This window comes from Phoxinus phoxinus (genome assembly GCF_949152265.1).
Source record: "Phoxinus phoxinus genome assembly, chromosome: 2".
In the NCBI taxonomy this organism is placed as follows: domain Eukaryota; kingdom Metazoa; phylum Chordata; class Actinopteri; order Cypriniformes; family Leuciscidae; genus Phoxinus; species Phoxinus phoxinus.
Window position 1 is genome coordinate 8,789,288 of NC_136877.1, and position 12,501 is coordinate 8,801,788.

At 35.3% G+C, this 12,501-nt stretch overlaps 1 protein-coding gene across 3 annotated transcripts in view; it reads right to left on the reverse strand.

Moving 5' to 3' along the window:
* kcnip4a (potassium voltage-gated channel interacting protein 4a) overlaps window positions 1-12,501 on the reverse strand; it is a 221,404-nt gene that overhangs the window by 11,463 nt on the left and 197,440 nt on the right. For all 3 annotated transcript variants that reach the window (XM_079597624.1, XM_079597622.1, XM_079597623.1), the window contains one exon: window positions 1,404-1,473. In XM_079597624.1, coding sequence (XP_079453750.1) covers window positions 1,404-1,473 — 70 coding nt within the window. The remainder of the gene's footprint in view (window positions 1-1,403; window positions 1,474-12,501) is intronic.

The window sequence follows — 12,501 nt, forward strand, 5'->3', positions numbered from 1 at the left end:
GTTGACAAACGTTCTATGGTGTGCAATTATTTTCAGGGAACCGCACGGCTAAAGTAGTTCCGGCAGGTCTTGACCGCATTACAGTTCCGTATCACTTTGCGTAGTCAACTGTAATAACGGAAAATAGGATACAATTCATAACAAGAAAAACCATGCGCTTGATTGCAATTTCCAATGTCTAACTTCACAATCAATGGAAACATGCAGTTTTATTTTAACAAATAAAGTATATAGTCCTATATATAATCAATAGAAAATTAAACTGAATATTTAAATAAATTGACAGTCCTGCTGCACGGGTTTTCGTAATTATTGCAGATAATATAACAAATAAATAATTATTGATAGGCCTATACTTGTTAAAAGGGCTTTGTGTTTAGTCTAGTCTACTGTCACTAATAGAAAAAAAGAATGAACGAATTAATTAAAATTAATTGAATCAATAAATAAATAATAATATTGACGCACGTGCTTCTCTCTCTCTCTCTCTCTCTCTCTCTCTCTCTCTCTCTCTCTCTCTCTCTCTCTCTCTCTCTCTCTCTCTCTCTCTCTCTCTCTCTCATAACTGCATTAATAACTCCATAAAGCCGGGGACACACTTACTGTAAGGCCAGTTATAATGTAATTGATACTTATGACTGATCATGCACGCGTGTTCAGCGCGTTCAGTCTGTGTTCACAGCGGTGTTTAAAATCTGCTGCATTCACAGTCAGAGAATGTTTCTAGTCGTTAAGTGTGTACACACCCCAGCATTACTCTGCTATTAGCGGCTCAAACCTCCGTTACTAACTCTAAAATTACGTTTTGGAATTAGCAACGGCGCATGGGTTTAGATGCGCAAGGAATTAGTCCTACATACAAGAGCGTTTTAATGACAAAAACTTTACAAACGTCTTGAAATACATCATCTGAACAATATTTCGAGGTGTGTTAACTGTAGTATAACCGGAATAATTGACTCCAGGCCGTTGAATTATTAGAAAGATAATGCACACCCGAGGTGGTAATGCGGTCATGACGCGAATTACCACCTCGGGTGTGCATTATTTTTCTAATAATTCAACGGCCTGGATTCAATTATTCCTTACTTATACCATGGTCTGTCTGAATACTCGATTATGATTGGCTGGAAGGTGTGCATTAAAACTGTTAAATGCACAAGTATTTCTAAGAGTTTAATTGAATGTGTAACTTTAATTATGTGTGAAATTTACCAGCAATCCTTAAGAAAATAATTGTTTTAAAGTAAATCCTACTCCAAATATTTTTACAAATAGTACTCCAGGTTACACCAACAAAATAAAAGGTCAGATCAGGTTATAAAATATCCCCATACTGTGTGTGTGTTTGGTGTAACTGTAAAGGAAATAGTACTAGAGAACATGACTTTAAACACACTCACCTCCCTGTGGAAAGAACTGAGAGTAAATTTCCTTAAATGTGTCTTCATTGACCACACCACTGGGGCACTCCTGCAAACACAGATACAGGCATTTCCATGACAAGCTTATTGAGATGATATTGTGGAGTGATTTCAGCAAGAGAACCATTATGCGCATACAAATCCAAATATGAAATGACATCATTCCTAAGCAATAAACACAATATCCATTGTCCATTCTCGCCAGTGTGATGCAGTCTAATGTGCATCATGAAAATGAGAGTGAAAGTGCATTTGCTGCTTTGAACATAATATCATATTATGACTCTCCATTTCGAATAAATGAGCTCAGAGAGATAGCAAATGCTTGTCAGACTTGAACATGTTCCACTCTGTAATATCACTTATCATTAGATAATGATAAACCTCATATACGATTTGTCTAGCATTCAACATTGAAGTTTGCATGTTGCATCACTAATATATTGTGAGATGCTTAGTGCTTGAATTTAGTTGATGACTTGCACTAAAAACGATGCTCTGACAATGAGATTGATCTCTTCAAGATGACCATCCAATAGTTTAAGCTGTCAAACTTGTCTGATGACACTTGTCTGATATACACGTTTATGAGCGGCTCTGCTGAAATGATCCTTTCAAGCCCGAGAAGGCACTGAACATGCATTATGAGGATGGCTGGCGCCTCAGAACATCAGCGACGCAGTTTCTTTATTATTTTTGTTGAGGGAATTGCGATGCCTGTTATCCAAGATGTTTACTGAAGCCAAAAAACATATTTGATTATTTTCGAGAATGCAGTAGATATAACAGATGTACATTAGTGTTGTTATTCAAATGTCATAAACAAGTGATAGTCTGAAAGTTAAAGCGATTACAGACTGAACTTTACAAGACCTGTATTTAGCAAACCTTTATTAGCCAGTTACAGCATATGAAATGATATTGAAATGACAAACCAGCTAAAACAACGTGAAATCACTTTTTTAACAATACATCTCCCGTGATGACAGACATGAAAACAATATAAAAGGAATGTCTTTGTCTCGAGGAAGATGCCACCGCTTTCTAATTTGAATAGTTAGATGTATTGTTTTAATTCACATGTTTATACCAAAAGAACTGAGAACTCTAATGTTCTTTTAACTAGTTTAAAACACAATAATGGATTCTGACATCTATATTACATGTAGCTTTATAAGGAGAAACAGATGAGTAAAGTAGCAAAGAAAAGTAGCTTTAATATTCAATTCGATGTCATGTATTCATCCTGCCCGTTGCAATTTAAAGTGAGTAATAGAGGTGTCATTTTTTTTCTGACAAGCTGTGCATTTATATGATGATAAATACAAAACATCTAGAAAACAAAGTCAAATCTGATTTTTCTGTCCATTTATTCTTATTTTGATCATCATCAGCAGTTTTAACTGGGCTTTTATGCCTGTAACTCGTGTCCTATTTATTTTGTCCTTTAAAAACATATTTTGTAGTTCCAATCCATAGATGGCATAATTGAAGCATTCTATCAATACTGCACTCCTGCAGTGATAAACACACGATTCTGTACATATGTCATATGAAGGATTTTAACAAATGATCAATCCAAAGGCACTATCCAACTTTAAAATGTCTGGAACTGTGTTATTTGGACCCCAGGAAGATTTTTTTCAAGATGATTGCTGTTGCTTTATCATAAATGGTTTGGGAATTGCAGCAATTATGAAATCCGCTTTTAAAGTATAACTATTTCAAGCAAGGTAATTGCAGAAAATTGCTCAGATGTCCTTAATCCACATAAAAAGAGAGATTTCAGTTATTGTCTATGATCACAAGTCACTAAATAATCTGAATCATACACTTCATTTGAGTTATGAGATATATATATACAGAGTGCACTCACAAAGAACAATTTTATCAGCGGAAATAGTTCATTTGATTTGAGTTGAGCATGACTAGAAAAATGTACATTCACTACGAAACTTTTATGTTTAAGGTAAGATGTTATTAATTTCCCTGTTTTTCTCAAGGAAATGAAAAGCACAGTTTGAAAATTGTGCTTTTCATTTCCTTGCCTGATATTTCAACCCGATCTCACGGCAAATCGTGCGAATTTTACAAGGTGGCTAATTCGTACCAATTCATACGACCTCACTCGTACTAATTTTTAAGATTTTTGCTAAATCGTACATATTTTACAAGTTGCCAAATTCATATGAATTCGTACGAATGACCTACCCCTGACCCGGTTTTGAAAATTGGTCAAAAACGGTGCGGATGGATGGCGGACGGATGATGAGTTTTGTGATGCGGATTAAATAATAGCCCATCCGCGCATCTCTACTGTGAGTGTAAACCTCACTCCGCTGGCATCACTAGCGACTGACGCTAGAGACTACTTTAGCATCCTTGTTCACGCGTCCACCTCCCATGCCGGAGATGCCGGTTCGAATCCTGCTCGGAGACGGTTGAGTAGTTCCGGTTACATTTTAGTCTTTTAAAAAAATCTTTATGCTGGTTAGTATTCACTGCCACTGTATGGACGAGTGCGAGCGGCACATTAAAAAAAAAATGCTCCTAAGAAAGAAGGGCATACAGCATTAGCACAACACCAGGGTGAGTAAACAATGACTTAATTTTCATTTTAGGGTGAACTATCCCTTTAAGGACTTCACAATGGAAGACACATTGTAATGTTTGGAGCTGAATAAGAGTCCGTCTGCAGGGCAAACTAATTGAAGTTTATAAAGTGTGCACATGTAACAGAACATGGCAAAACTCTCAGCAATAAAATAACATGAAAATCAAATAATCAGAAACCAGCCTCGGGCATTCAGAGCCAGATATGAAACCTCATTACAGTATTCCCTTTGCGGTGTATTGAGCAACTAGAGGAGGACTGAGAGGTGGCGTGTGCTGAGATGGGAAAATCGTACCGTTTTTGATACAAGCGCAGTACAGGAGGGATTTGTTCTTTGATCATTCTTCAACAACATTGTAGAACTGTCTGTTACACTTTCAGAAAACAGTTTGCTTCTGCTGGCCTGGTTAAAAGGATTCAGTCATGCTTAAATGGATTTACTGTACAGAAACATTGTATATATCTTTAATATACAGTATGAAGACTTAATGAAAGCTTGACCTCATGATGAACTTCCACTGTCCCTTTGTGCATTTCATCCGAGTACAGTGATGAAGCCAATGTAATCTCTGCTGTGTGCTCTTAAAATAAGTGTTTAGGACCTAAAAAAATATGTATTTATCAAGTTTTCTGGAACAAATCCGACTCAGTTGATGCCTCTTAACACATTCAGTTCATCCTCATCTTCCCTTGAGACTTACATTTAGGACATAAATAGGCTATAGATGATAAGTTTCATCTTTTTGTTACAAATTCTTTGAAGAGATTGACTTAATACCAGTATAATACTTTCACACAAAACTTATTGTCAGTTTTCTATCCAAAAGACAACTACCACATTTTCAAAAACATGTCTTGAACTTATTTTTTTTTAGAGGAGGGTGTAATGGTCTTTTTATTTACTATTTATGGGATAGTAAAGTGTCCATAGTATGCAGACTTCAGATTCACGCTGGACGTAGTAGGTCATCCGGAGTACTGTCAATTCTGAACATATACTTCTTTTGTCACATACTGAATTTCGCCTACTATAGTAGTGAAGCAGCCATTGTCTCCTAAAAGAAGGAATCGTTTCTGAAATTCCAGTCTCATTTCCTGTTATATACCCACATGACAATGTAACCAATTTGCATAAGGCCAGCCTACGTTCTTCATTGGCTGCCTGCGAACAATGTCTATTTTGACCCACCCTCAAACACTGTAGTTAGCTGACACAGGAAGATTTTGGTTTGTGTTGTTGACATTCCATTAACTCCTACAGTGGGAGTCGGAGTCAACTCCAAAAAACTGGAATGAACACCCCTAAATAGGCGTTTTGTTTCTGACATGCGCTCTAAGCGGTAGAACAATCACAACAGACTGGGCCGGCTGACCAATCAGAGTAGAGTGGATCAATCACAATCAGTGTTGTGTGTAACACAACTACTTTTTTCAGGTAAAAAGTAGTGTAACGCACTACTACTGAAAATTTGGCAATGAAACGTAGTTCCTATTTCAATTCGCCGCAACGTTACTTTTCCCAGGGACAGATTTGACAGCGACACTGCCTTCTCAGCTGCACTTGCACAATATCACAAGATCCACACGGTATGTGTCAGAGGCTGGTAGCAGAGCAATCATGGCAAGCGAGAAGCAGCCAACGCTAACTTTTGAGGGATGGAGGTATTCCCACTACCATTCAGATGCAAAAGAGAGCTCAGTTCAGAACTCGCGCGCTGTATAACTGTCTACGTATACGGCTGCGCGCTTTGGGTGCACGTTACGACTCAAATCAGTTCTGACTGGATCTCCTCCCAAATCGTCCCTAACTAAAATGTCAATAGATAGTTTTTGTTATTTAAAACTGGCTTTTATTTAGTTATCGTCTCATTTTCGTCTGTGAAAAAATGTCGTTGATGAAAATAATGACGAAAATTATTCCGTGCACAGACCTTTTGAGGGGCATGTGTTGAAACTGAAAAAGGGCACCCCCCTCCCTTTTATTTAATTTTTTTTATATTAAGATTATTTAGGCCTACATAAAAATTGGCACATTTTATCTTTAAAAACACAAAATATCTTTTTGCTTTAAATGTATTCACTATTAATAAAAAAAAACATAACAATAAGATAATATAGATATACAGGGTTTCAGGGCTTCTTTAGCTAAACATTTCATGTGAAGACGAGCGGAGAATATATAATAGCCTAGATTCAAAAATTAGCTAATACGTGCATATTAACAGCCTGAATTAACCATAATTTAATATTATTACCAAAACATGATTAAATGTTAATAAATTAAGTCTATCAACAATCATAAATCAAAGAAGATATTTCGTAGAAATCGATGTTACCTAGGTGACGAGGTCGTTTTGTGTAAGTTCCAGCACGAAATAGCGCGGGGGTGCACCTATGCTTATGATTTTCCAATGGTAAAAACAAATTATAGGCTATGTTGTTGTAGGCCCTATAACTTATCAATATATTGTTAACATTTTACAAAAGTTAAACTCAAATGCAGTTACGGGGTTTTTGACCAGAGAAAGTGTGCAAATGTTCATTTTGTCCGTCATTAAAACGGCGCCGGCGCCCGGTGGCATCACATTACGTTTTCATCAACAGGTTACAAACTAGTTTGGTGTAGCTAGGCCTATATGGGCGCTGAGTTTTTCCTGTTGTAAAATACATTTGGCCAAAATATAATTTTATAAAAGATGAAATGCTACTGTATACACAGGCTATTTAAGTGTAGGCTATACAGAGCTGCCAACTCTCACGCATTGACCGTGAGACTCACGCAATTTCACACGCTCTCACGCCACACATCCATTTTCTCACGCAGAGAAAAATCGCGACGCAAAGAGGACACTGACACCGACAGACTAGACAGAGCAGGTTACTTTTGATATGGAACAAATTCTCAGCTCTCAGATTCTGTCAATATTATTACGAAATTCAAACAAATACCGTTTTGGCGCTTAAAATGTGACAGGTCGCTGTAGCTCCTCAGTTCAAATGCCACGTGAACTGATCATCTCTCTTTACTAGCCTAGTTAATAGTAAATAAACACGAATGATAAATAGGTGTGTAACGTGTGTTGAAAGATACAGTAGCCTACAACTTACCGAAAAGTATATGCCTCATTCATAATATCGACCAATCAGTGTTTATCAACCGCGGAAAGGTGTCAATAAAATAGCTGAAGAAGACTACAATGTCACATAACGTTACATTTACCTCAGGAAAACCATTTAATGACCATAGCATCTTAGTTGGCTAGATTATTATTATTTTTTTATTAGTATAAATTAGTATTTTGCTAAATACTGTATGTGCACTAATAGGCTATATTAGGCTACATATTTATTATATTTTTTACTTATATCATTAAAATATGATAAAGTTGTTGTAATAAAAACCTCATTAGGCCTATATTTAATTTGAGTTGTTATTTTAAACCTTTAATAATACCAGCTGACAGGGCTCTCTAGTCTATGTTTACAGCATTAGCTGAGATTTTCTTTCTTGAGAAAAATGTACATACCTACCTAATATGTATCCAAAATCAAATTGAATCAAGATTGGAATAAAACAACAAGAATTAAATTGAAATTGTAAAATTTGTATCAAGCAATAATAAAAGCAGTAGCCTATATCAAATATTGCACCATGCTGTCACTAAACTAAATACAATTTAAAACATGTGTAGTTAGGCTACCAAATGCAAATTATACATCCCAGATATTGGGTTCTGCCCGAAGTCAAGCAACATAAAAGTAACGTAAAAAAGTAACGAGTAACGTAAAAAGTTACTTTCCATAGGGGGTAACTAAGTAAAGTAACGGATTACTTTTTTTCAGAAGTAAAGAGTAATGAGCAAACACTACTTTTTAAAAGTTACTTCCCCAACACTGATCACAACAGACTGGGCCAGCTGACCAATCAGAGCAGAGTAGATCAATCACAACAGACTGGGCCGGCTGACCAATCAGAGCAGAGTAGATCAATCACAACAGACTGGGCCGGCTGACCAATCAGAGCAGAGTAGATCAAGCACATCTTATTATATTATATTTTATTTTATATAAACAATTGAATGTGACAGCTATAGTGATCACAATGAATATTGCAAATTTTCTTTAATGAAAAAGAGCAGATTAACATTTTGATATCTCCTTTTGCAATTCCTTTAACATGTTGAAGATCTGTTCAAATTTATTTTATTATATTTTATTTGTGACGGGGTTATACTGACCACAAATTTTAACTTAAAGGATAATTCCGGTATTTAACACCTTGAGTCTATATTGTAGTTTGTTTTGGATTAACAAGAGTGGTGGACAACATTTTTTTGACAATGGTTCCTCTCTCGAGTTTTTGACTATAATAGAATTGGCCATGGACCCATTTAACATTGGAGTCAATGGGCATGTCCGAAAATGTCATTAAAACAGCCAATAATGTTTGTTTACAAAACTGTGCAACTCACCGAGTGATTAGTGGTGTTCGTTGATGTTCCAGAAACAAAAAGTGTTGCGAAATACAGTTTCTGTCGTGTTTTATTCGTCATTTTGTAAAATCCCATTGTTGAAAAAATAGTTCCACTATAGCAAAATAAACGGATTGGAATCATATATTGCGACGATTTATTGTTTATAATCATCAACGAACACCACTAACCACTCGGTGAGTTTAACAGTTTTGTAAACGAACATTATTGTCTGTTTTAATGACATTTTCGGACATGCCCATTGACTCCAATGTTAAATGGGTCCATGGCCAATTCTATTATAGTCAAAAACTCGAGAGAGGAACCATTGTCAAAAAAATGTTGTCCACCACTCTTGTTCATCCAAAACAAACTACAATATAGACTCAAGGTGTTAAAAACCGGAATTATCCTTTAATGCTTACAGTACATTGTCACAATATGCATGTTTTACCCAACATTGCATCCCGATTTTTATATTTTTATAAATAACAACAAGAATAGTAAGAAATGCGTCCTCTGCACCACCAATTACCTTGGGCTCTGGTACATGAAAGAAGCCCTACAGGAAGTTGACTTCACATCTTTGACATAAAAGGCTGTGTCTGAGAAAGTTCTGTGTTGTTACAGTGAGCTCGGGTTAATTAAAAGGGATTGTTTTGTGTTGCTGTCATCCACTGTCTCTTGTGCACGCAGCGTGAGAGAGACCCCGTGTAATTACCTTTTAAGAGACACGCCGCTCTCATCAGAAACCATCACTGCCAAAGTCTTCTCAACGTTATCAAAACTCCAGGAGCAATGCAAGGTTCATTAACACCGTTAAGATACACAGGCAGTAATTAAACGATTTTTTCAGCTTACTGAACCATGTTCATTCACTGACTGCACACAGAGGATCAGAGACAGGTTATCTGGCATATTTGGCTTTCAGTTTACCACTAATTCAGTGGAGTCACAGGATAATAATACAACTGGAATAACACACAGGAAAAGTCTGAATGGAGGCGAGAAGATTGTGAAATACTTTGTTAGAAGTAAAATATACTACAGCTTATTTGCAGATAATCAAGTTTAATTTAGATCCTGATCACTTGTACAGTGTAATTAACCTTGTAAGAAAAAAGTCTGACCACCATCTCCTCATCTGTAGAATCCACTATTAACAGATTATTTTACATGATATACAAGGTGAAATTCTCCCAATCAAACAGCCTCAGCACTATTTGGTTTTGGATTTATTTTTATTTTTAATTCAATTTAATTACATTTTATTTAATATAATTATATATATATATATATATATATATATATATATATATTTTTTTTTTTTTTTTTTTTTTTTCCCTGAACAACTGACCTTGACAGCCATGAATCACCATTAATTTCTTGTATTTCCTTGTATGGAAAAGAGCAGATCTGACATTTTGATATTTCCTTTTGTGTTCATCTGTAAACATGAGGATTAAATATTGACATAACTTTTCATTTAAAGGATTAAGATCTGCACAGTTTGTGGTTGGCAGGATTTTTTTATGTACAGTAATACTGTAAAATATTATTAGTACTACTGTTATTATTATAAGTTATTATTTATAATAAATAATTATTACAATTTAAAATAACCATTTTCTATCTGAATATATTGTAAAATGTAATTTATACCTGTGATCAAAGCTGAATTTTCAGCATCATTACATCATTCCAGTCTTCAGTGTCACATGATCCTTCAGAAATCATTCACATATGTTGATTTGCTGCTCAGGAAACATTTCCTAATATTATCAATGTTGAAAATGCTGCTTAATATTTTTGTGGAAAGCATGACACATTTTTTTTCAGGATTATTTAATGAATGGAGATTTCAAAAGAACATTTAAAATATAACTTTATTTAAAATATAACTCTTTTGTAACATTATTCATATCTTTGCCATCATTTGTATATATACACAACCAGTCAAAAGTTTTGGATCGGTACGATTTTTAATGTTTTAATTTGTTTTTCAGGATTATTTGATGAATAGAAAGTTCAAAAGAACAGAATTGATTTGAAATATAATCTTTTGTAACATTATAAATGTCTTTACTGTAACTTTATTCATCATTGATGAATACAATTATGGATTCATTTGATTTCCCCCAAAAAATTTAATAAAAATTCTTACTGACCCCAAACTTTTGAATGGTAGTGTTTAATGTTACAAAAGCTTTCTATTTCAGATACATTCTGCTCTTTTGAACTTTCTATTCATCAAATAAGTCTGAAATAAAAATGTAAATAACTGTTTTCAACATTGATAATAATGAGAAATGTTTATTGAACATCAAAACATCATATTAGAATGATTTCTGAAGAATCATGTGACACTGAAGACTGGAGTAATGATGCTGAAAATTCAGTTTTGATCACAGGAATATTACACTTTACAATATATTCAAATTGTAATAATATTTCACAATATTACTGTTTTTTATTTATTTATATATAAAAATGCAGCCTTGGTGAGCAGAAGAGACTTCTTTTAAAAACAATAAAAATCTTACCGATCAAAATCCTTTGACTGGTAGGTTAAATAAAAATCTTACTGACCCCAAATTTTCGAACCATAGTGAATTAGCAAAATTATTAGCAAAGATACCAATAATTAATTGTATAGCAAGTTAAACAGGAGGGGTTTAATGAACACAATGATTCTCCCCAAAAGCTCAAATGAACACGCTCTCAATCCGTGTTTAATATTTCTCTGGTATATACAAAATCACCTATAGTGAGAACTCAGCATCAGTAATAAAAAGCAGTGCTGTCTGTTTCCAATCAAAACAAAACATTAACCCCTTTCTCTTTGACTAGCACTGGCATACTTTGAAATACAGAAAAATACGTTAATAGATGGAGAGAAAATGATTTCTAACGGCAAGGGTCTGACTATAACTGTTCAAAAGGCTGTTATCATGGACACAAGTGCCAATTATTTAATCACTTTGTGTATTTTTCCTCTGTAATCAGGAGGATAGCAAAACCAGCATGGACCAACAAAGCAACACATCAACACAAGTATAACAAGCAGTGAACCAGGCCTGTCCCACATGACACACTTGAGGAGTTGCAGACTCGCAATAGCTGTTGCGTGTGTGTGTGTGTGTGTCTGTGAACTTCACGAGACTGTAGGGTGGACATTTTTTTGTTTCAGAAGGAGCTCACGTGCCCCCGATATGCCCTTTTGTTCAGCTCTACAATTACATCATCAAAGTGTGGAGTCAGAGGAATAACGTGAGGCTTTTGGGCGGCATTTGGAACAGGACCCTTGACAATGATTTACTAATTAAATCTATTTTGAAGGATTTTAGTACCTCACAGTCAAAAATCAAACAAGTAGAAACGTGAAGTGGAAATGTCAGGTGATATTAAACGTGAAATAATAAAAAAGCAAACAGATTTAATATTTACAATACAGGACACAACATTGGAAAATGAATAGTGTTGGGAAGGTTATTGAAATGTAATATGTTACAGATTACACGTTAGCCTAATATTGATTTCTCTCTAACAGAAGCAAGAATAGATTCTACTTTCATTCTCACTGGCAACTTCTGAAATCTGGATGATTTTGACATGTCCAACACTGGAACGCATTTTTGTCACTCGCCATGGTGGCAACTCTCAGACAGGTTGTAGCCTAAAGCTTACAGTGGCAATGTGGATTGATGCAATTGGCAGATGTGGTGCGCTGCAAATTCAAAGAAGAGAACCAATACGCATCAGAATAGCATTGCTTCACTAAGCGGCCTTAAAAAGGCAGGAGGCATCGAAACGCCAAACAAAGATGCAGTGACGCAAAATTTTTCTCAAGGCTGTCGTGTTTACAACTGTGACAATGAGCGCTTATCAGAAGCAACTAAACGCTGGATTTAAAGGCACACTATGCAAGATTTGTACCTTAATATAACAGCTTCGAAGCCATTTCGATGGTAAACAAAGTCGTAGGAGGACG